Source organism: Triticum dicoccoides, chromosome 1B (genome assembly GCF_002162155.2).
Source record: "Triticum dicoccoides isolate Atlit2015 ecotype Zavitan chromosome 1B, WEW_v2.0, whole genome shotgun sequence".
In the NCBI taxonomy this organism is placed as follows: Eukaryota; Viridiplantae; Streptophyta; class Magnoliopsida; order Poales; family Poaceae; genus Triticum; species Triticum dicoccoides.
In genome coordinates, this window is record NC_041381.1 from 368,871,487 (window position 1) to 368,896,246 (window position 24,760).

At 49.9% G+C, this 24,760-nt stretch overlaps 1 protein-coding gene and 2 pseudogenes across 1 annotated transcript; 1 reads left to right on the forward strand and 2 right to left on the reverse strand.

Moving 5' to 3' along the window:
• On the reverse strand, positions 1–4,732 carry LOC119350391 (annotated as a pseudogene).
• Positions 4,733–21,104: 16,372 nt separating this feature from the next.
• Positions 21,105–22,504, forward strand: LOC119335912 (probable glutathione S-transferase GSTU6). Its single transcript, XM_037607962.1, has 2 exons — positions 21,105–21,501; positions 22,025–22,504. The coding sequence occupies exons 1-2, from the start codon at positions 21,178–21,180 to the stop codon at positions 22,406–22,408; spliced, it is 708 nt and encodes a 235-aa protein (XP_037463859.1). The 5' UTR covers positions 21,105–21,177; the 3' UTR covers positions 22,409–22,504.
• A 538-nt stretch (positions 22,505–23,042) lies between these two features.
• On the reverse strand, positions 23,043–24,017 carry LOC119335903 (annotated as a pseudogene).
• Positions 24,018–24,760: the final 743 nt, after the last annotated feature.

A 24,760-nucleotide genomic window follows, 5' to 3' on the forward strand; every position in this document is an offset into this window, starting at 1 on the left:
TAGTCATATTAACATATAATCTTTCAATGGCAAAATTGAGCAACCTAAAAACCAAAAGACAAACCCCACTAACGTGACAAAGCCAAGGACAGAAATGTAAATGTCCCTTAAAAAACAGAGGAGGAGCTGTCACGACAACCACACAAGTTTTTAAACTGGTAATATCACATACTTGCATATTATGTCGCCATTATTCGAGAAAAAGAAACAGAAACGTGGCCATTTTAATAATTCCAGCTAACTCCACACTTGGCTATTTTCTCCTTGCATCAGCTGCTCACCAGGCCGCCATGCCGCTTTATTGAGTGCTTGCAGCCGCGGCGGAAAGCCGGGCCTGTATTCCCCCGGCGTACTCAACCACCCTGTCGACGTCCTGGAAGACCGCCTTGGCCGCGTCGAGCTCGCTAATGCGCTCCATCCATGCCGCCAGCAGCGGGGCCCTGCCGGCGTCGATTAACTTGTCGGCGGAGAGCCTCTCGGTGGCGCGCACCCACGGCACCATGCTACCGAGCAGGACGTCGACGTACCCGACACAGTCGCCGCCGAAGAAGCCCTTCCCCTTGGAGCACTCCCTCAGGCCTTCCTCCAGATGACCCACGGCCGCCACCGTCTGCCTCGTCCACTCCGCCCTCTCCTCGTCGGTCGTCACCCTGAACACCTTCCCCCACGGCGCCAGCAGCTTGTCTTCGACGTAGGCGGCCCAGAAGCGCGCGACGGCGCGCTCGTAGGGGTCGGCGGGGAGGAGGGACGGGCCGACGCCGGCGAAGGCCTCGTCGATGTACTGCAGGATGACCTGGGACTCGCAGACGGGCTTGCCGTTGTGGATGAGCACCGGGACCGTCTTGCGCACCGGGTTGGAGCGGAGGAAGAGCTCGCTCTTGTTGGCGAGGTCCTCCTCGACGTACTCGTAGCTCACGCCCTTGAGGCGGAGCGCGAGCTGCACCCTGACCACGTACGGGCTCGCCCACATGCCCAGCAGCTTCAGCTCGTCTCCTGTGTCTGCCATTTTCTCCCGTGGGGTGGGCGTGCCTCAAGGTTCCGTGTGATTCTGTGGTTAGTGTGGAGTGCGGAATATATAAAGGATCGATGCGTCATCCATGATGCTTCAGGCTGTAAGTGGGACGCTCCGCGGGAGGCCCGCGTCCGCCCCACATCTGCCGCGTAGATTAAATGGGATACCCGCCAAAGCCCATATATTATTATGTGAGATATGTGGGTTTAGTGGAATATCCACTTAATTGATGCAGATGTACCTGTTGAAATACGTTCGCATTGTCATCTTGAGGTGGTGAGCTACCATCACTGGTTCCTTGGGAGCTTTAACAGCTCGTGTGCATAATGCGCACGTACAGCCGGCATGCACGGCATGCACGACATGCCTTGGCCTAGTAGTGCTCTAGTGCCGTTGTACTTGCAGCACCAACAAACAACACTATAATTAACTGCCCGTATAATTAACTCTTCAGTAGCAAGACGAATAGAGAGGCAATATTTAAACAGTACAATGCCCACCTAGTCCATACAGACACTTAATTATAGTTCATACAGAAACAGAGAATAGATTATTTGTCATGCAGAGAAACAGAGAGCAGGGACAGTACAACCACCATTCTTAGTCTCTCAAAAGGATCTAGCAGTTAATCATGCAGGAACTTAACATCACACACATAGCAGCAGCGCATACATGCATAAAATTCAGTTAAAACCTCGAGCTTTGTATGGATTGGAAGAGGGGGAAACAGCAGGAATCTTCCTTCTCTTGTCAATTGCAGATTCTCTTCTTGAAACTTTTCCTTCTAGATTCTTGGTCGATGCCTGGGGTAGGCCTCTTCTCGCAGTCCTTTCCAGTGGCGCCGGCAGCAGGAATGCTGAGAGAAGAGAATTATGTGGTGGTGGGAAGAGTTGCGGCTGCGGAGGTACATGGCGGCTCTGGGGCGGCCGGCAGCCGCGACGGAGATAGACGGCGGTGCTGCAGCGCCCAATGCGGGAATGGAAGATGACGCTCGTGCGGCCATAGAGGAGGTCGACGAAGTCAATAGGTTGGCCATGGAGGAGGTGGACGACGGGTATAGGCCGGCCACGGCGGCGCGGCCATGGCTGGCGGCGAGCCCTAATCCCCGCGCCGTGCCCAGGCTAGTTGGTTAGATAGGTGGGTTCGATGTGGGCATCGTGGGACAACCCGCATATTCCACATATCGGGATGTACTGACCGTGGATGTCCGCGAATGCAAAATAAACGGGCCTTTAAGTGGGCACCGTGGGCGGCCTGTGTCCACTTGCAACCTGAATGATGCTTGTGCCGACGACTTTCCTCCTAAGCATGTGGTCACGCTCTCGTGCATGACCTGTGTTTTCTTGCACAACGGTGCTCAGCCACATTTCAGGAGTTCAATATGTTTTCCATCGGTACATGATAGCAACGTTGGAACGTTCAATGGGTACTTCAATCTTCATCTGGATTATTAATCCAAGGAAACTTCCAAGCTCTAACCAGGCGCCATCGTCTGGTTCTTGTGAGGGGCTGCTCTCCCAGATCCAACGCGGCGGCAGCAATGGGTGGCGCGGGGGGGCCTCGTAGTCCTACGGGTGGCCAACATCGAGGGCCCCTGACTTCTTGACAAAGAAAAAAGAAAAAAAAAAGTTACAAATACAAACGGTGTGAATAGTTAGTTTAAGGGTATCATCCAAAAGTTTCCTCCTAGCCGCATACATTTTAAACTTTTGTTATCCTACGACGGCGGTGCCCGGTGTCCAAGCCCGTATCGTCCTCCATCGTTGTCTTCATGAGTACCGGCAATAAGACCGATGAAATGAAAGTGCGGTTTCTAGCGAGAAAGAGTAGAATAGGGGAGACGGATCGGGCCCACATGAGACATAAGGCGCCGCCACCTGCCATAGAAGTCTGCGACCTGTCCGTCGCTGGTGGACGTGAGGTCCACAATAGAAGTGGTGGCGACGGCGTTGTCGTCATCCCACCGGGCCGACTGATGGTTCATCGGTGACGCGTAGGAGGTGCAACTGGCATTGTTCTTGTCCACGATCACCTGCAGCTGCGCCTCTGAGGAGGCCGCTTTCTGGCGAGCGGCGACTTGAGCACAGACGACATGCAGATGGCACGCCGCTCCACGATGAAGTTGGGGCTCGCCGTGGCCATGACCGTCACGATCTCCTCGTTCACCCGCTTGCTGTAGATCTGGCCCTCCACCAACCGGTGCTGCTTCAGGAGGAACACGTTGTACCGTTGTTTCTCCCACGACTGCTAGAACATTGACAGAGGTGTCGTCGCATGCTGCACCTCCACCATGGCGGCGTTGTAGTGCTCCTGCGCTTGCTCCATAGTGAAGTCGGCGTGCACAGGAGGCGCAGGAACCGAGGCGGTGTTGTCAGAGCTCGTCTCCATCGTGGTATCGTCCTCGGCGTCGGAGACCTCGGGCGAGCTGGTCGGCAAGCCGACCTTGATCCGCCTGGCATGACAGCGTTGCCAGGTGGCAGCCCACGGCGTGCTTCATCTCCATGGAAAGGCTCTATCACAGAGCTTCGCCGCATGCACTATGACAGATGCAGTGCAAAGGAGGAGGATGGAGAGGAGCTTGCGTTGTGGTGTGAAGTTAGCTGGGTATGACCGTCTTTAAATAGTGGATTACTGTGAGATAAGACATTGGGATGCATCAATGCGCGGCGTTGGAGTGGATTTCTGGGCCGATTTGGGCTATTGCTGGAAAAAATTTATTTGTAAGAGCAACGGAACAAATACAACAATCAGCAACACACCGCCTGGTGTTGGCAACGTAGCATTTGCAGACACCGAGCTGCTGATGTTTAAACACGTGGTTATGGGCAGCTTAGTTGCCTCCTGCCGTGGCCGGTGCCGCAGCATGCGCCTGTCTCATCTTGGCGAATTCGACCACTCTGTCGACGGCCGGCAGGACAGCCTTGGCCGCGTCCAGCGCGCCGAAGCGCTCCACCCACGCCGCCAGGAGAGGGCTCTTGGCGTCGTCGAAAAGCCGCATGCCATACAGCGCCGCGCCGGCGTGCACCCAGACGACCAAGCCCCCGAGCGTCACGTCCAGGTACCCGACCCTGTCGCCGCCGAAGAAAGGCTTCCCCTGGGAGCATGTCTTGAAGGCCGCCTCCATGGTCTCCACCGCCACGAGCGTCTGCTTCAGCCCCTCCGCCTTCTCCTCCTCCGTCTTGCCCCTCGCGGCCTGCAGCCAAGACGCCAAGAGCTGCGCGCGCACGCACACATCTCGTCAGCTAATAACCAACCTCCCACGCAGATACAGGGCACGGCGGCGCTGTTAACCTAGGACATGGCATAGTACCTTGTCGTCGACGTAGGCGGCCCAAAAGCGAGCGACGGCGCGCTCGTAGGGGTCGGCGGGGAGGAGAGACGTGCCGTTGCCGCTGAAGGCCTCGTCGATGTACTGCACGATGACACGCGAGTCGCAGACGGGCTTGCCGTTGTGGATGAGCACGGGCACCTTCTTCTCCGCCGGGTTGGACTCGAGGAGGAGCTTGCTCTTGTTGGCCAGGTCTTCCTCGACGTCCTCGAAGCTCAGGCCCTTGAAGCTGAGCGCCAGCTTCGCTCGCATGACGAACGGGCTCGCGAACATGCCGAGTAGCTTCAGCTCATCGCCTCCTCCGGCCATCTTCTGCGAGCACGATATTATCAAGTCGTGTTGGAATCTGTTTAGCTGTATTGTGTTTGTTCTTCCTCTCTTTATCAGAGCAAGAGGAGCCGTGTATATATTGCGCTCTGATTGTTTAACTGGCTGCAGACGCAGGATCTCCAATGTTCACAATGTTTGACCAGGCTGAGTGATTCCAAGATTGGTTTGTGGAACGCGTAAACAACGTTATCTTGTCGATATTATATCTTGGACAAGAAGCCAGGGAGGGAGTAAACAACATCCACTCCCTCCATTTCAAAATAAATGACCCAACTTTATATTAATTTTATAAAATAAGTATAAAATTGCGTCATCTATTTAAAACGGAGGATACTGATGAGGTGCATACATTGGAGACGAAGAAGCCTATGGAGTCAATGTGTCTTTTGTCATGTGAAGGGCGATACCTTATGCCGGTCGTTTTTCTAACTTGGCTTCAGGGGAGCGAAAGAGCCCCACTTCCCACCAACAAACAAGATGTATTTCAGACGGCACAACGAGCTACTCCTTCTGTTTCAAAATATAAGAACGTTTTTAATACTATACTAGTATCAAAAACACTCTTATATTATAGGACGGAGGGATATGTTTCTTCATCTAAAATGTACACAGTGATATGTTTGTGTGCGAACACAACATATGAACCAGGAAGATATTGGTAAAACCAAAGAAGTTGGTTAAATTAATATACAGATTTGTTTTCAAAAAAATGCATGTGAGATCAAGAAACCTGCTGATTGTAAATACTCCCTATATTTTTAGGACAAGTATTTTCAGACGGAGGAAGTAATGATCTGCTAAAACACATAGGTGGTAGTAGTAGTTGTGCTATGGAGCAAGTACACATTGTAATTAACAATTCGGAGAGGGTTTGGTTGCACTTGCAACAATAGCGGGCGCAAAGCAACATCGGGACGAGGGAGCGCAAATAATGATGGGTAATTCAGCTCGAGAGTGAAGATCATCCTTTTTCTTCCGGCTCGTTGGTGTACCTGTTTGAAGCAAATGATGCCTTTATATAATGCACTCACACTATAGATTCAAGGGCCTTTCCACCAAGATGTAAGAACATCTATGGCCGGACTTGGCAAATCTGGCCCCTCAAACATCCACGGAGGCGCTCGGCCCGTCTGCGGACACTGATCAGGCACTCCTCAAATCGCATCGTTCACATCCATGCATCTCATATCCGAACACATATATCCATACTAAATCATGCAACGTCGATCAAACTACGTAAATCAACTGGCCGGACATAGGATCAGACATAGGACAGCATAATAGTTCATCAAAAGATCATAAAGTTCACATAAACGACGGACAACTTTATACTACATCTAAAACTTGAAATAAAATTAAACTTCACCACTTCCGGGCCCGCCCTTTCCCCGTCTGGTCGCCGGCATAGCTGTAGCCGTCAGCGACTGGTGGAGAATCATCTGATTCGTCGAACGAGGAGCCGTCATAGTCGGACGAGGAGGAGACGATGGCGAGGCCCTTGAGGCGCTGGATGGCCCAGTCCTGTTGGCGCATGAGCTTGGCCAGCCAAGCCGCCTTCTCCTTCGCCTCTCGCTCGGACTGCTCAATGGCAAGCGAAAAGCCTTTGCGTTCTTCCGGCAGAGCCATCGAGCGTCCATCTCCACCATCGTAAGCAACCGGCGGTAGACCCCACGCGATGAGCCGTTCATCCTCGTCGGGCTCCGGCGATAACCCAGGACGGCGGCAGACAGAGCTCTCCGCGGCATCCCTCTCCCCTTGTCTGCTACCTCTCGCGGCGGGCGGCACGCGCCTCTGACTCCGACGTGCGCGTCCGGGCCAGCGCGGCGGGCACAAGCAGCCACCGCCGCCCACGAGGGGAAGCGGCAGCCGGCAGGGCCAGGGGACGGCGTAGGGGAGGCTCGGATTGCATAGACAGACTGTCGAAGCTGCCCCCGGGCCGGAAGGGGCCAACGCCGGCATCCGAGCTGCGCCGACGGGGAAACTGCGGCTGCGACGAAGCTGCAGATCCGGAGCTGCCTCCGGTCTCCACCTTGGACCGCTTCAAGGCGATGCGGAGGGCTAGCTCATACTCCGGATCCAGCTCATCGTCGGAGCGGTTGCCGCTCGACATTGCGCCAGATTCGATCGGAATCGATGCGGGGAAAGGAGAGGATGGAGAGAGAAAGCAAAGAGTGAGTGAGCTAGGGTTTCGGAGTGATGAGCCCAACCGGATTTTTTGTGGGACATCCATGGGGTTGGTGATGGGTCGGACTTGTCAGGCCGACGAGCCCGAGCGTGCCCGGGCCATCTCATATCCGCCCTACATTTGAGACGGATATGAGGGGTGCCGGTCAGGCCGGGCGGTTGAGCCCGTTTGAGAGCTCCGATTGGGTCGGTATTTTGTGACCGGTCAGTGACCGGACGGCCTGTCCAGACATATGAGACGGATATAGGACGCCCGACTGTAGATACTGTGAGCTCTCAGCATAAATTTCCAACGATAATTACCACTTGAAAAATAAATCAACTTTGTATATCCGCCCAACATCAAACAACACTATTTTATACTCCACCATTATGTGCGCTCTGACGTGCAAGAGTAGAATAAATTACATCGATTAGTGCATCTACAACCGGGTGCCGTTTATCCGTCTCATGCCTCCGGGCAGGCCGTCCGGTACTAACCGGTCATAAATACCCACCCAGTAAAGCTCTTAAACAGGCCTCAAATGTCCGGGCTGACCGGCACCCCCTCATATCCGTCCATCCAAATATAGGGCGGATATGAGGCGTTCCGAGCGCACCCGCCACGTCAGCCCAGCCCACCGTTGGCCCACCCCGACCCCATCAAAACCCCTGTCCGGCAGAAATCCTAGCTCACTCTGCTCCGCTCCGCTCCCCTTCCCGACGCTTCCATTTCCCCAATATGCCAAATCCCTAGGCCGGCGAGCATGTCCAGCACCAACAACCACTCCGATGGTAGCTCCAAAGACGAGGAGGAGCTAGCGCTTCGTATCGCACTCGAGCGCTCGCTGGTCGATACGCGCGGCAGCTCCGGGTCCGGCGCGGTGCCCCTCATCGCCCATTGCGCCAGCGCCGATGCCGGCACCGGTCTTTCCTGCCCCGCGCGCAGATCTGCAAGGCCTGCTAGATCTGCTCCTCCCGCTCGACGACCGCCTCCACCTCCGCCCGCTGCTCCACGCGTGCAACGTTGGGTTCTAGTGCCCGCTCAGCCGACGCGGATGCGGTCATCAGAGTCGGAGGCACGAGCTGGCCGCCGCGAGAGGTAGATGGCTAGGGATAAGGCGGGCGGGTCAGATGGGTCTGTGCAGTCCGCCCGTCGCCGCCAGGTGCCCGACGAGGAGCACTCTCTTTGAGTGGGCGTGCCGTCGGTCACTGACTGAGGCGGTGACGAAGGCTCGACTACTCCGGAGGCTCAACGTCAAGTAACTCTGGCTCGGCATTGAGCAATCCGAGCAGGAGGCGGAGAGGGTGGCCAAGCTCAAGCGCCAGCAAGACCGCGTCGTCCGACGCTTGCAAGGCTTCATCTCATCTCCGATTCCTCCTCCGACGGGTCCGATAGCTCCGATATGGACCCACCTCCTGCCGCAGACTCCTACAGCTGCGCCGGTGACCGGAAGGGCAAAGGGCCGGCGAGGAAGTGGTGAACATCCGTCTTTATTTTAAGTTTTTAGTTGTAGTTTGAACTTGTCCGCCGTATTATGTGTATTATGTGAACTTTGGCTATCTTTTAATGATCCGGCTGTGATCTTCTGACGAACCAATTGGGCATTTGTATGTCCACTCATGATTTACGTAGCTTTTATCAACGTTTCATGGTTTAGTTGAATTTTTATTTTTTTAAAAGGAGGATAAACCCCTGGACTCTGCATCTGGACGATGCATGCAGCCATATAATTAATTATTCTCAAAGACCATATAAAGTAATACATCAGTCAGTCTGAAGTCACCATCTAGGCAACACCTGTTGCTACTCCTATCCCCTTGATGAAGGTGTGTTGAATACCCGGGCCTAATACCAAACGGACATCGCACCAAATCCTAACATCTATAGCCAGATGCCCCAACCCAGCCACACACCGAGACTGGGTCCCATACCGGTCTGACGCACTCTCAGAGGCTGTCGCCGCCATCTTCCACCGGTCCATCTCCATAAAAGGAACTGACACATCGACCTTGCCTGGCGTGCCGTTGACGCCACCACAACGCCAGGAAACTCCACCATCCTGCATGTATCCGTCCACATGCGCCCGTCGCCGAACCTCTGCAACGCCATGCCACCAAGATCCGCCGTCGGCCTTGCGGTGGATGTGACACCGCACCTCCGCTTGTCCCGTCCAACCAGCACTTGCTCCAAAACGATGCCCTCGGGAGGGACAACAACGTCGAACGTGCCATCATCGTCCAATCCGGTAGATCCAGATCTAGGATTTCCTTCGGAGCATCACGAGTGAGGTGCCATTGTTGGAAATATGCCCTAGAGGCAATAATAAAAGTATTATTATTATATTTCCTTGTTCATGATAATTGTCTTTTATTCATGCTATAACTGTATTATCCGGAAATCGTAATACACGTGTGAATACATAGACCACAATATGTCCCTAGTGAGCCTCTAGTTGACTAGCTCGTTGTGATCAACAGATAGTCATGGTTTCCTGGCTATGGACATTGGATGTCGTTGATAACGGGATCACATCATTAGGAGAATGATGTGATGGACAAGACCCAATCCTAAGCATAGCACAAAGATCGTGTAGTTCGTTTGCTAGAGCTTTGCCAATGTCAAGTATCTCTTCCTTTGACCATGAGATCGTGTAACTCCTGGATACCGTAGGAGATCTTTGGGTGTATCAAACGTCACAACGTAACTGGGTGACTATAAAGGAGCACTACAGGTATCTCCGAAAGTATCTATTGTTTTATGCGGATCGAGACTGGGATTTGTCACTCCGTGTAAACGGAGAGGTATCTCTGGGCCCACTCGATAGGACATCATCATATGCGCAAATGTGACCAAGGAGTTGATCACGGGATGATGTGTTACGGAACGAGTAAAGAGACTTGCCGGTAACGAGATTGAACAAGGTATCGGTATACCGACGATCGAATCTCGGGCAAGTAACATACCGATAGACAAAGGGAATTGAATACGGGATCGATTGAGTCCTTGACATCGTGGTTCATCCGATGAGATCATCGTGGAACATGTGGGAGCCATCATGGGTATCCAGATCCCGCTGTTGGTTATTGACCGGAGAACGTCTCGGTCATGTCTGCATGTCTCCCGAACCCGTAGGGTCTACACACTTAAGGTTCGATGACGCTAGGGTTATAAAGGAAGCTTGTATGTGGTTACCGAATGTTGTTCGGAGTCCCGGATGAGATCCCGGACGTCACGAGGAGTTCCGGAATGGTCCGGAGGTAAAGATTTATATATGGGAAGTCCTGTTTTGGACACCGGAAGAGTTTCGGGGTTTATCGGTATTGTACCGGGACCACCGGGAGGGTCCCGGGGGTCCACCAAGTGGGGCCACCGGCCCCGGAGGCTTGCTTGGGCCTAGAGTGGAAAGGGACCAGCCCCAGAGTGGGCTGGTGCGCCTCCCACCCTTGCCCAAGGCGCAGCCAAGAGGGGAGAGGGGAAACCCTAGGGCAGATGGGCCCTAAGGCCCATATTCCCTGCGCCTCCCTCTCCTCCCCCTCCTGGCCGCCGCCCCCTTTGCCATCTAGGGCTGGCCGCACCCCTTGGGGGTGGGAAACCCTAGAGGGGGGCGCAGCCCCCTCTCCCCCTATAAATAGTGAGGCATAGGGCTGCCCATGAGACACACAGAATACACGTGATTCGATCTCTGCCTTTGGTTGCAGCCCTCTCCTCTCTCCCAAGTACTCCTCCTCTCCCGTGGTGCTTAGCGAAGCCCTGCAGGATAGCCACGCTCCTCCATCACCACCACGCCGTTGTGCTGCTGCTGGATGGAGTCTTCCTCAACCTCTCCCTCTCTCCTTGCTGGATCAAGGCGTGGGAGACGTCACCGGGCTGTACGTGTGTTGAACGCGGAGGTGCCGTCCGTTCGGCACTTGATCATCGGTGATCTGAATCACGACGAGTACGACTCCATCAACCCCGTTCACTTGAACGCTTCCGCTTAGCGATCTACAAGGGTATGTAGATGCACTCTCCTTCTACTCGTTGCTGGTCTCTCCATAGATAGATCTTGGTGTTGCGTAGGAAATTTTTTGAATTTCTGCTACGTTCCCCAACAGTGGCATCATGAGCTAGGTCTATTGCGTAGATTCTTTGCATGAGTAGAACACAAAGTAGTTGTGGGCGTCGATATTGTTCAATATGCTTGCCGTTACTAGTCTTATCTTGATTCGGCGGCATCGTGGGATGAAGCGGCCCGGACCGACCTTACACGTACTCTTACGTGAGACCGGTTCCACCGATTAACATGCACTTGTGCATAAGGTGGCTAGCGGGTGCCAGTCTCTCCCACTTTAGTCGGATCGGATTCGATGAAAAGGGTCCTTATGAAGGGTAAATAGCAATTGGCATATCACGTTGTGGTTCATGCGTAGGTAAGAAACGTTCTTGCTAGAAACCAATAGCAGACACGTAAAACATGCAAACAACAATTAGAGGACGTCTAACTTGTTTTTGCAGGGTATGCTATGTGATGTGATATGGCCAAAAAGGATGTGATGAATGATATATGTGATGTATGAGATTTATCATGTTCTTGTAATAGGAATCACGACTTGCATGTCGATGAGTATGACAACCGGCATGAGCCATAGGAGTTGTCTTTATTTATTTGTGACCTGCGTGTCAACTTAAACGTCATGTAATTACTTTACTTTATTGCTAACCGTTAGCCATAGTAGTAGAAGTAATAGTTGGCGAGGCAACTTCATGAAGACACGATGATGGAGATCATGATGATGGAGATCATGGTGTCATGCCGGTGACGATGATGATCATGGAGCCCCGAAGATGGAGATCAAAAGGAGCAAAGTGATGATGGCCATATCATGTCACTATTTGATTGCATGTGATGTTTATCATGTTTATACATCTTATTTGCTTAGAACGACGGTAGTAAATAAGATGATCCCTTACAACAATTTCAAGAAGTGTTCTCCCCTAACTGTGCACCGTTGCTACAGTTCGTCGTTTCGAAGCACCACGTGATGATCGGGTGTGATAGATTCTTACGTTCACATACAACGGGTGTAAGACAGTTTTACACAGCGAAAACACTTAGGGTTAACTTGACGAGCCTAGCATGTACAGACATGGCCTCGGAACACAGAGACCGAAAGGTCGAGCATGAGTCGTATAGTAGATACGATCAACATGAAGATGTTCACCGACGTTAACTAGTCCGTCTCACGTGATGATCGGACACGGCCTAGTTGACTCGGATCATGTAATCACTTAGATGACTAGAGGGATGTCTATCTGAGTGGGAGTTCATAAGATGAACTTAATTATCTTGAACATAGTCAAAAGACCTTTTGCAAATTATGTCGTAGTTCACGCTATAGTTCTACTGTTTTAGTTATGTTCCTAGAGAAAATATAGTTGAAAGTTGACAGTAGCGATTATGCGGACACTAGAACGCTTATGTCCTTAATGCACTGCTCAGTGTGCTGAACCCCAAACGTCGTTTGTGGATGTTTCGAACATCGAACATACACGTTTTGATAACTACGTGATAGTTCAGTTAAATGGTTTAAGTAGAGGCACCAAAGACGTTTTCGAAACGTCGCGGAACATATGAGATGTTTCGAGGGCTGAAATTAAGATTTCAGGCTCGTGCCCACGTCAAGAGGTATGAGACCTCCGACGATTTTCTTAGCCTGCAAACTAAGGGAGAAAAGCTCAATCGTTGAGCTTGTGCTCAGATTGTCTGAGCACAACAATCACTTGAATCGAGTGGGAGTTGATCCTCCAGATGAGATAGTGATGTTTCTCCAAAGTCATTGCCACCAAGCTACAAGAGCTTCGTGATGAACTATAACATATCAGGGATAGATATGATGATCCTTGAGGTATTCGCGATGTTTGACACCGCGAAAGTAGAAATCAAGAAGGAGCATCAATTGTTGATGGTTGGTGAAACCACTAGTTTCAAGAAGGGCAAGGGAACAAAGGGATACTTCATGAAACGGCAATTCAGCTGCTGCTCTAGTGAAGAAACCCAAGGTTGAACCCAAACCCGAGACTAAGTGCTTCTGTAATAAGGGGAACAGTCACTAGAGCGGAATTACCCTAGATACTTGGTAGATGAGAAGGCTGGCAAGGTCGATAGAAGTATATTGGATATACATTATGTTAATGTGTACTTTACTAGTACTCCTAGTAGCACCAGGGTACAGGATACCGGTTCGGTTGCTAAGTGTTAGTAACTCGAAATAAAAGCTACGAAATAAAAGGAAACTAGCTAAAGGTGAGCTGACGATATGTGTTGGAAGTGTTTCCAAGGTTGATGTGATCAAGCATCGCACGCTCCCTCTACCACCGAGATTGGTGTTTGCGTTGAGCATAGACATGATTGGATTATGTCTATCGCAATACGGTTATTCATTTAAGGAGAATAATGGTTACTCTATTTATTTGAATAATACCTTCGATGGTCTTGCACCTAAATAAATGGTTTATTGAATCTCGATCGTAGTGATACACATTTTCATGCCAAAAGATATAAGATAGTAATGATAGTACCACTTACTTGTGGCACTGCTGTGTAAGTCATATTGGTATAAAACGCATGAAGAAGCTCCATGTTGATGGATCTTTGGACTCACTCGGTTTTGAAAAGTTTGAGACATGCGAACCATGTCTATTGGTGTATATGCATGAAGAAACTCCATGCAAATGGATCGTTCGGACTCACTTGATTTGAATCACTTGAGATATGCAAATCATACCACATGGGCAAGATGACTGAAAAGCCTCGTTTTCAATAAGATGGAACAAGATAGCAGCTTGTTGGAAGTAACACATTTTGATGTGTGCAGTCGAATGAGTGCTGAGGCATGCAGTGAATATCGTTATGTTCTTACTTCACAGATGATTCGAGTAGATGTTGAGAATATTTACTTGATGAAACACAAGTCTGAATTATTGAATGGTTCAAGTAATTTCAGAGTGAAGTAGAAGATCATTGTGACAAGAGGATAACATGTCTATGATACGATCATAGAGATGAATATCTGAGTTACGAGTTTTGGCACACAATTAAGACATTGTGGAAATTGTTTCGCAATTAATACCGCCTGGAACACCATAATGTGATGGTGTGTCCGAACATCATAGTTGCACCCTATTGGATATGGTGCGTACCATGATGTCTCTTATCGAATTACCACTATCGTTCATGGGTTAGGCATTATAGACAACCACATTCACTTTAAAGGGGCACCACGTAATTCCGTTGAGATGACACCGTATGAATTATGGTTTAGAGAAACCTAAGTTGTCGTTTCTTAAAGGTTTGGGGCTGCGACGCTTATGTGAAAAAGTTTCAGGATTAAGCTCGAACCCAAAGCAGATAAAAATGCATCTTCATAGAACACCCAAAACAGTTGGGTATACCTCCTAATTCAGATCCGAAAGCAATATGGATTGTTTCTTGAATCGGGTCCTTTCTCGAGGAAAGGTTTCTCTCGAAAGAATTGAGTGGGAGGATGGTGGAAACTTGATGAGGTTATTGAACCATCTCTTCAACTAGTGTGTGGCAAGGCACAGGAAGATTGTTCCTGTGGCACCTACACCAATTGAAGTGGAAGCTTATGATATTGATCATGAAACTTCGGATCAAGTCACTACCAAACCTCGTAGGACGACAAGGACACGTACTACTTAGGAGTGGTAAGGTGATCCTATCTTGGAAGTCATGTTGCTGGACAACAATGAACCTACGAGCTATGGAGAAGTGATGGTGGGCCCGAATTCCGACAAATGGTTAGAAGCCATGAAATCCGAGATAGTATCCATATATCAGAACAAAGCATGGACTTTGGTGGACTTGCCCGATGATCGGCAAGCCATTGAGATAAATGGATCTTTTAAGAAGAAGACGGACGCGGATGGTAATGTCACCATCCATGAAGCTCGACTTGTGGCGAAAAGTTTTTCACAAGTTCAAGGAGTTGACTACGATGAGTTTTTCTCATCCGTAGCGATGCTTAAAGTCCGTCAGAATCATGTTAGCATTAGCTGCATTTATGAAATCTGGCAGATGGATGTCAAGACAAGTTTCCTTACTAGTTTTCGTAAGGAAAGGTTGTATGCAATACAATCAGAAAAGTTTTGTCGATCCTAAGGATGCTAAAAGGTATGCTAGCTCCAGCGATCCTTTTAAGGACTGGAGTAAGCATCTCGGAGTTGGAATGTACGCTTTGATGAGATGATCAAAGATTTTGGGTTTGTACAAAGTTTATGAGAAACTTGTATTTCCAAAGAAGTGAGTGGGAGCACTATAGAATTTCTGATGAGTATATGTTATTGACATATTGTTGATCAGAAATGACGTAGAATTTCTAGAAAGCATATAGGGTTATTTGAAAGGTGTTTTTCAATAGAAAACCTGGATTAAGCTACTTGAACATTGAGCATCAAGATCTATAAGGATAGATCAAAATGCTTAATAGTACTTTCAAATGAGCACATACCTTGACATGATCTTGAAGGTGTTCAAGATGGACCAGTCAAAGAAGGAGTTCTTGCCTGAGTTGTAAGGTACGAAGTTAGGACTTAAAGCTCGACCACGGCAGAATAGAGAGAAAGGACGAAGGTCGTCCCCTATGTTTATGACGTAGGCTCTTCAGTATGCTATGCTGTGTACCGCACCTGAAGTGTGCCTTGCCATGAGTCAGTCAAGGGGTACAAGAGTGATCCATCAATGGATCATAGGACAGCGGTCAAAGTTATCCTTAGTAACTAGTGGACTAAGGAATTTTTCTCGATTATGGAGGTGGTAAAAGAGTTCGTCGTAAAAGGTTACGTCGATGCAAGCTTAACACCTATCCAGATAGCTCTAAGTAGAGATACCGGATACATATAATGGAGCAACAATTTAGACTAGCTCCAAGTAGAACAGTTATTTGGATTAGCTCCAAATAGAGCGTGGTAGCTGCATCTAGGAGATGACATAGAGATTTGTAAAGCAAACACGGATCTGAAAGGTTCAGACCCGTTGACTAAAACCTCTCTCACAAGCAACATGATCAAACATAAAACTCATTGAGTGTTAATCACATAGTGATGTGAACTAGACTACTGACTCTAGTAAACTCTTGGGTATTAGTCACATGGCGATGTGACCTGTGAGTGTTAATCACATGGCGATGTGAACTAGATTATTGACTCTAGTGCAAGTGGGAGACTGTTGGAAATATGCCCTAGAGGCAATAATAAAAGTATTATTATTATATTTCCTTGTTCATGATAATTGTCTTTTATTCATGCTATAACTGTATTATCCGGAAATCGTAATACACGTGTGAATACATAGACCACAATATGTCCCTAGTAAGCCTCTAGTTGACTAGCTCGTTGTGATCAACAGATAGTCATGGTTTCCTGGCTATGGACATTGGATGTCGTTGATAACGGGATCACATCATTAGGAGAATGATGTGATGGACAAGACCCAATCCTAAGACTAGCACAAAAGATCGTGTAGTTCGTTTGCTAGAGCTTTGCCAATGTCAAGTATCTCTTCCTTTGACCATGAGAGCGTGTAACTCCTGGATACCGTAGGAGTGCTTTGGGTGTATCAAACGTCACAACGTAACTGGGTGACTATAAAGGTGCACTACAGGTATCTCCGAAAGTATCTATTGTTTTATGCGGATCGAGACTGGGATTTGTCACTCCGTGTAAACGGGGAGGTATCTCTGGGCCCACTCGGTAGGACATCATCATAATGTGCACAATGTGACCAAGGGGTTGATCACGGGATGATGTGTTACGGAACGAGTAAAGAGACTTGCCGGTAACGAGATTGAACAAGGTATCGGTATACCGACGATCGAATCTCGGGCAAGTAAAATACCGCTAGACAAAGGGAATTGTATACGGGATTGATTGAGTCCTTGACATCGTGGTTCATCCGATGAGATCATCGTGGAACATGTGGGAGCCAACATGGGTATCCAGATCCCGCTGTTGGTTATTGACCGGAGAACATCTCGGTCATGACTACATGTCTCCCGAACCCGTAGGGTCTACACACTTAAGGTTCGATGACGCTAGGGTTATAAAGGAAGTTTGTATGTGGTTACCGAATGTTGTTCGGAGTCCCGGATGAGATCCCGGACGTCACGAGGAGTTCCGGAATGGTCCGGAGGTAAAGATTTATATATAGGAAGTCCTGTTTCGGCCATCGGGACAAGTTTCGGGGTCATCGGTATTGTACCGGGACCACCGGAAGGGTCCCGGGGGCCCACCGGGTGGGGCCACCTGCCCCGTGTTGGAAATATGCCCTAGAGGCAATAATAAATTGATTATTATTATATTTCCTTGTTCATGATAATCGTTTATTATCCATGCTAGAATTGTATTGATAGGAAACTCAGATACATGTGTGGATACATAGACAACACCATGTCCCTAGTAAGCCTCTAGTTGACTAGCTCGTTGATCAATAGATGGTTACGGTTTCCTGACCATGGACATTGGATGTCGTTGATAACAGGATCACATCATTAGGAGAATGATGTGATGGACAAGACCCAATCCTAAGCCTAGCACAAGATCATGTAGTTCGTATGCTAAAGCTTTTCTAATGTCAAGTATCATTTCCTTAGACCATGAGATTGTGCAACTCCCGGATACCGTAGGAGTGCTTTGGGTGTGCCAAACGTCACAACGTAACTGGGTGGCTATAAAGGTACACTACGGGTATCTCTGAAAGTGTCTGTTGGGTTGGCACGAATCGAGATTGGGATTTTGTCACTCCGTGTAAACGGAGAGGTATCTCTGGGCCCACTCGGTAGGACATCATCATAATGTGCACAATGTGACCAAGGGGTTGATCACGGGATGATGTGTTACGGAACGAGTAAAGAGACTTGCCGGTAACGAGATTGAACAAGGTATCGGTATACCGACGTGATCTTGACGTGAGCACATGCCTTGACGTGATCTTGAAGGTGTTCAAGATGGATCAGTCAAAGAAGGAGTTCTTGCCTGAGTTGTAAGGTATGAAGTTAAGACTTAAAGCTCGACCATGGCAGAATAGAGAGAAAGGAACGAAGGTCGTCCCCTATGCTTAAGACATAGGCTCTACAGTATGCTATGCTGTGTACCGCACCTGAAGTGTGCTTTACCATGAGTCAGTCAAGGGGTACAAGAGTGATCCAAGAATGGATCACAGGACAGCGGTCAAAGTTATCCTTAGTAACTAGTGGACTAAGGAATTTTCTCAATTATGGAGGTGGTAAAAGAGTTCGTCGTAAAGGGTTACGTCGATGCAAGCTTAACACCTATCCGGATAGCTCTGAGTAGAGATACCGGATACGTATAATGGAGCAACAATTTAGAATAGCTCCAAGTAGAACAGTTATTTGGAATAGCTCCAAATAGAGCGTGGTAGCTACATCTAGGAGATGACATAGAGATTTGTAAAGCACACACGGATCTGAAAGGTTCAGACCCGTTGACTAAAACCTCTCTCACAAGCAACATGATCAAACATAAAACTCATTGAGTGTTAATCACATAGTGATGTGAACTAGACTACTGACTCTAGTAAACTCTTGGGTATTAGTCACATGGCGATGTGACCTGTGAGTGTTAATCACATGGCGATGTGAACTAGATTATTAACTCTAGTGCAAGTGGGAGACTGTTGGAAATATGCCCTAGAGGCAATAATAAAAGTATTATTATTATATTTCCTTGTTCATGATAATTGTCTTTTATTCATGCTATAACTGTATTATCCGGAAATCGTAATACACGTGTGAATACATAGACCACAATATGTCCCTAGTGAGCCTCTAGTTGACTAGCTCGTTGTGATCAACAGATAGTCATGGTTTCCTGGCTATGGACATTGGATGTCGTTGATAACGGGATCACATCATTAGGAGAATGATGTGATGGACAAGACCCAATCCTAAGCATAGCACAAAGATCGTGTAGTTCGTTTGCTAGAGCTTTGCCAATGTCAAGTATCTCTTCCTTTGACCATGAGATCGTGTAACTCCTGGATACCGTAGGAGTGCTTTGGGTGTATCAAACGTCACAACGTAACTGGGTGACTATAAAGGAGCACTACAGGTATCTCCGAAAGTATCTATTGTTTTATGCGGATCGAGACTGGGATTTGTCACTCCGTGTAAACGGAGAGGTATCTATGGGCCCACTCGGTAGGACATCATCATATGCGCAAATGTGACCAAGGAGTTGATCACGGGATGATGTGTTACGGAACGAGTAAAGAGACTTGCCGGTAACGAGATTGAACAAGGTATCGGTATACCGACGATCGAATCTCGGGCAAGTAACATACCGATAGACAAAGGGAATTGAATACGGGATCGATTGAGTCCTTGACATCGTGGTTCATCCGATGAGATCATCGTGGAACATGTGGGAGCCATCATGGGTATCCAGATCCCGCTGTTGGTTATTGACCGGAGAACGTCTCGGTCATGTCTGCATGTCTCCCGAACCCGTAGGGTCTACACACTTAAGGTTCGATGACGCTAGGGTTATAAAGGAAGCTTGTATGTGGTTACCGAATGTTGTTCGGAGTCCCGGATGAGATCCCGGACGTCACGAGGAGTTCCGGAATGGTCCGGAGGTAAAGATTTATATATGGGAAGTCCTGTTTTGGACACCGGAAGAGTTTCGGGGTTTATCGGTATTGTACTGGGACCACCGGGAGGGTCCCGGGGGTCCACCAAGTGGGGCCACCGGCCCCGGAGGCTTGCTTGGGCCTAGAGTGGAAAGGGACCAGCCCCAGAGTGGGCTGGTGCGCCTCCCACCCTTGCCCAAGGCGCAGCCAAGAGGGGAGAGGGGAAACCCTAGGGCAGATGGGCCCTAAGGCCCATATTCCCTGCGCCTCCCTCTCCTCCCCCTCCTGGCCGCCGCCCCCTTTGCCATCTAGGGCTGGCCGCACCCCTTGGGGGTGGGAAACCCTAGAGGGGGGCGCAGCCCCCTCTCCCCCTATAAATAGTGAGGCATAGGGCTGCCCATGAGACACACAGAATACACGTGATTCGATCTCTGCCTTTGGTTGCAGCCCTCTCCTCTCTCCCAAGTACTCCTCCTCTCCCGTGGTGCTTAGCGAAGCCCTGCAGGATAGCCACGCTCCTCCATCACCACCACGCCGTTGTGCTGCTGCTGGATGGAGTCTTCCTCAACCTCTCCCTCTCTCCTTGCTGGATCAAGGCGTGGGAGACGTCACCGGGCTGTACGTGTGTTGAACGCGGAGGTGCCGTCCGTTCGGCACTTGATCATCGGTGATCTGAATCACGACGAGTACGACTCCATCAACCCCGTTCACTTGAACGCTTCCGCTTAGCGATCTACAAGGGTATGTAGATGCACTCTCCTTCTACTCGTTGCTGGTCTCTCCATAGATAGATCTTGGTGTTGCGTAGGAAATTTTTTGAATTTCTGCTACGTTCCCCAACAGCCATGACCTGCAACAACGATGCCTCGAGAAGGGAACGACGTCATACACGCCGCCATCGTCCGTCATGACCGAAGTCGGCGCGATTTTCAGCGGATGTCGCGTCACCCCGATCTCGCAGCTGACCGGATCCGAGTAGAGCCTCACCGTAAAGACGAATGCTGCCACCGGAACGCCGACAGGGAGCCTCCATCCGCCCCCCTCCGCGCATTGTTGGCCGACCAAAGCTGCGCCGAGACGGATCTGGCCGGGACTCCAAATCCACGGCCACCAGCGGATCCCGACTATAGGTAGAGGAACCAGCCCCACGCGCAAGCCGAGAAATGCCGGCCACCGTCGCTGAGTCGGAGCCGCCGCTCGAACTGGTGCCCGCGCGCCCTATGCAAGTGACACACATGCCGCCTCCCGGGAGTCCCGTAGCTAACCGCCCGCCCATACGCCTTTGGCGACGGGCCTGCCGCCACTGTAGACCTAGTCGGCAGCAGCGGCGACAGTAGAGGCCGGATCCGAAGACCGGCGGCGCGTAGGGTTTGGGACCCCTGGCGTCGTCATGGGAGGCGACGCGAGGGGGTATGAGGTTTTAGTATGAAAATAGGAAACAGAATATGAGATACGTGGGTGTGGAGACGCGGATATAGTGAATGCCCCATCAGTGACCGCGGATGGGTCCGGACTCATCCGCGGGAGTTTGAAAGGCCGGATTTTCTGAGTATCTAAGTACATCGTGTTTGACTCGTGGACTTCCCCGACATAACCCCACTTGCTCTGATCCACCAAATACCAAAACGAAACACAAGCCAAAACGAGCTCAGCTCTCACACTGAGACACACAGCCACACATACACACACAGGTGATGGCCGGAGGAGACGAACTGAAGCTGCTCGGCTCATGGCTAAGCCCATTTGCCACTAGGGTGAAACTTGCCCTCACCCTCAAGGGCCTGAGCTACGAAAACCTGGAAGAGGACCTCTCCAACAAGAGCGAGCTACTCCTCAGCTCCAACCCTGTGCACAAGAAGGTGCCCGTGCTCATCCACAACGGCGCTTCCGTGTGCGAGTCCATTATCATCCTGCAGTACATCGACGAAGCATTCGCCGACATCGGCCCCTCCCTCGTCCCCCCGGACCCCCACCAGCGCGCCGCCGCTCGCTTCTGGGCCGCCTACATCGATGACAAGGTTTCACATGTTATTCTCTTCTTTTTAGCTGTTATTAGGGCATAAGCCACGGTGGGCGTGGCCAGAGCGCGTGTGTGCGCGAGCTGGTCGTGTCGGACGAGGTCAGGTGCCGCGTCGGGTCTCCGGCAGGGTGCGTGTGTGTGCCTGCGCGTGTGTGTCTGTTGGCGCAATGTGCGGAGGTGTGACCGCGTCGGGCGCTGGATCTGGCCGTGTCGAGCGCGTGCGTGCGCGTCGGGCGGGTGGGGAGTGCGCGCGCGTATAAAGCCCTCCCCCTCTGTACATTGTGTGGTGTGGCTCGAGTTGTTGCTCGAGGAAAATTTTGCCATTGTCGCCGCGGGCGTTCATGCGCCGAGAAACACCACCGTGTCCACTGCATCTCCTTCTTCTTCCTTTCTTTTTCGGTGTGCGCCAGAGAGAGGAGAGAAGAGAGTGAGGGGAGGACTCCGGCGAGCTAGAGCAAGGCTCTGCCCCACCATTAGCTACGCGGTTTTACTGATCATTCAAGTGATGCTCGTGTATGCAGCTCGTGATCCCATGGGTGCGGTCGTTCAGGGGCAAGACGGAGGAGGAGAAGTCTGAGTGGATGGAGCAGACGTTCATCGCCGTGGAGACCCTGGAAGGAGCCCTCAGGGAGAGCTCCAAGGGCAAGGGCTTCTTCGGCGGCGACAATGTCGGGCTCGTGGACGTCGTGCTAGGCAGCCTGCTCACGTGGGTGCACGCGACCGAGGTGATGTCGGGGACCAAGATGTTTGACCCTGCTAAGACCCCACTGCTGGCCGCTTGGATGCAGCGCTTCGACGAGCTTGACGGTGCCAAGGCCGTCATGTCGGACGTTAATAGGATGGTCGAGTTCAAGACGAGGCAGGCGCAGGCCATCTCTGTCGCTGCAGCTTCACAGCGTCAGTAAACTAAGCTGGCATTAGGTGTTGGAAACTAGGAATACCCCTGTACCCGTTATGTGAGGATTTATTTTGCATATTTGCTTAGAAAGAATTTATTGCTACACCGTACTGTTCTAATGTATTGTATCTTTTGATCGTCATTTGTGTGTGAATCTATCATCTGCTTGATGTGATGCGATAAGAATAACTCTTTACACAAGCAAGAGTTATCGAGTTTCTACACTCGTTCTCAAATGCACCCTCGTGAAATATACAATATAAATGCTCTCGAAAAAATATAAAATATAGAAATATATAGTTTAGAAATAAAAAATATTAATTTTTTGGGCAACAAATATTGTTGAATTATCTTCCTGCGTGCAAATTTTCGTGATGAGTTGTCCGAAGAACACTTTCAGTGTGTCATGAGCTGATGTGCTCAGATTTTAAAGGTTATTTATTTTGAAATGAATAAAGTATTTAGTTAGATACTTCCTCTGTCTCAAAATAAATGGCGTAGACTTAGTACAACTTTATTTTCTAAGAAGAAGTGGAACTATTCAAATGGCAAGACCAGAAATACGAATTCCAAAAAGAATACAAGTACTAAATGATGTTAAAACTTCACAAAATATTACAAATGATCATAAAACCTTCACAAAATATCACATGCATTAATTTTCCTTGGCACCATTACATCAAGAATCCACATACAAACAACAATCATAATGATATATAGAAAACATGCACTCTTTTTTATTCAATGGGACTCACGTTCCCATGATGTTTACTTGTTCTCTGAAGCAGCGGCGGCGGCGGCAGCCTGTGCCTGCCTCTTCTTGGCAAATTCGACCACCCTATCAACTTCTGGCAACGCCTCCTTGGCAGCGTCGAGCTCGCTAAAGCGCTCCATCCACGCTGCCAGGAGCGTAGTCTTAACAGGATCAAAGATCTTGGTTCCGGACATCACTTCTGTCGCGTTCAACCAGGAGAGCAGGCTTCCAAGTGAAACGTCCACAAGCCTGACGGTCTCACCACCAAAGTAGCCCTCTCCCTTGGAGCACTCCCTCAGGGCTCCTTCCAATGTCTCCACCGCGGCAAATGTTTGCTTAACCCCCTCGGACTTCTCCTCCTCTGTCTTGGCCCTTAATGACTATACCCATGGGGTGACGAGCTGCACAAAATCACATTACATTAGTAAAATCAAACCCCGAATGCCCGTGCCATAAATTTCAATGCATAAAAAGGTACATGTGCAACCTTGTCGTCAATGTAGGCGGCCCAGAAGCGGGCAATGGCGCGTTCGTAGGGGTCAGAGGGAAGGAGAGAGGGGCCGATGCCGGCGAACGCCTCATCGATGTACTGCACGATGATCACTGACTCGCAAATGGGTTTTCCGTTGTGGACGAGCACGGGCACCTTCTTGTGCACCGGGTTCGAGCTGAGGAGGAGCTCGCTCTTGTTGCTGAGGTCCTCCTCGACATCCTCGAAGCTCAGGCCTTTGAAGTTTAGCGCAAGCTTCACCCTGGTGACAAATGGACTTGCCCAAGCGCCGAGCAGCTTCAAGTCGTCTCCTCCGGCCATGGTCTCCTGCTAGATCTGTGTATGAAGGTTGAGCTGCTTGTTATGGCTTGTGTTTCGTTAGGTGGTTGGTGGATCAGAGTTATATGGATCATCTATATATAGTGTTTGGGTTGCTAGTTTTGATGCGTCATTCGTGATGCTTGCAAACTGGGAGCATGCAAGCAAGATCCCCATGATGAACATGCCCAACTTGGAGAGGAAGGCTAGGTAAAACTGACACAGCTGTTTGGTATGGTACTTATCATCAGTTTGAATAGTTCGGTCAGACCCAACCATTGACCGCTAGCTTAAGACGCCACGAAGGTCGGGGCATTGACTCCCGTGACGTATCGGCTTATGTCTTTGTGCATTGCGGCACAAGCCAACGTTCGTATAGCATGACGCACTAGCGCTAGTACAGTTTTTTTTTTCTATCCAGAGTCCATTTGACTCAATTTATTTAATTGAGAAGAAAAAAATTACCCTGTTAATTACAAAAAACCGAGAGAAAACCGGTACAACGCACCCATAGAGAGCACCTGACAGACCTAGATACTACCACCGAAGAAAGGATGCCGCTGAGGTTGTCCACAAACTGTCATCGTCACCACTTCTGCACGAGCAAGCGGCTCCAACTTTAGTACATTCGATCAACAACGACACCTTGCTAGGATGAGCACACGAGATCTGCCGGCTTATGCCAAACTACCGGCCACACACGCCGGAGGCAAGGCAGCTCCTAGTCTGAAGGCGAGCTAGGATAAAGAAATGTAAAGGTTGGGGCCATGAAGGATCGACTAGCTAAACCAGTCGCG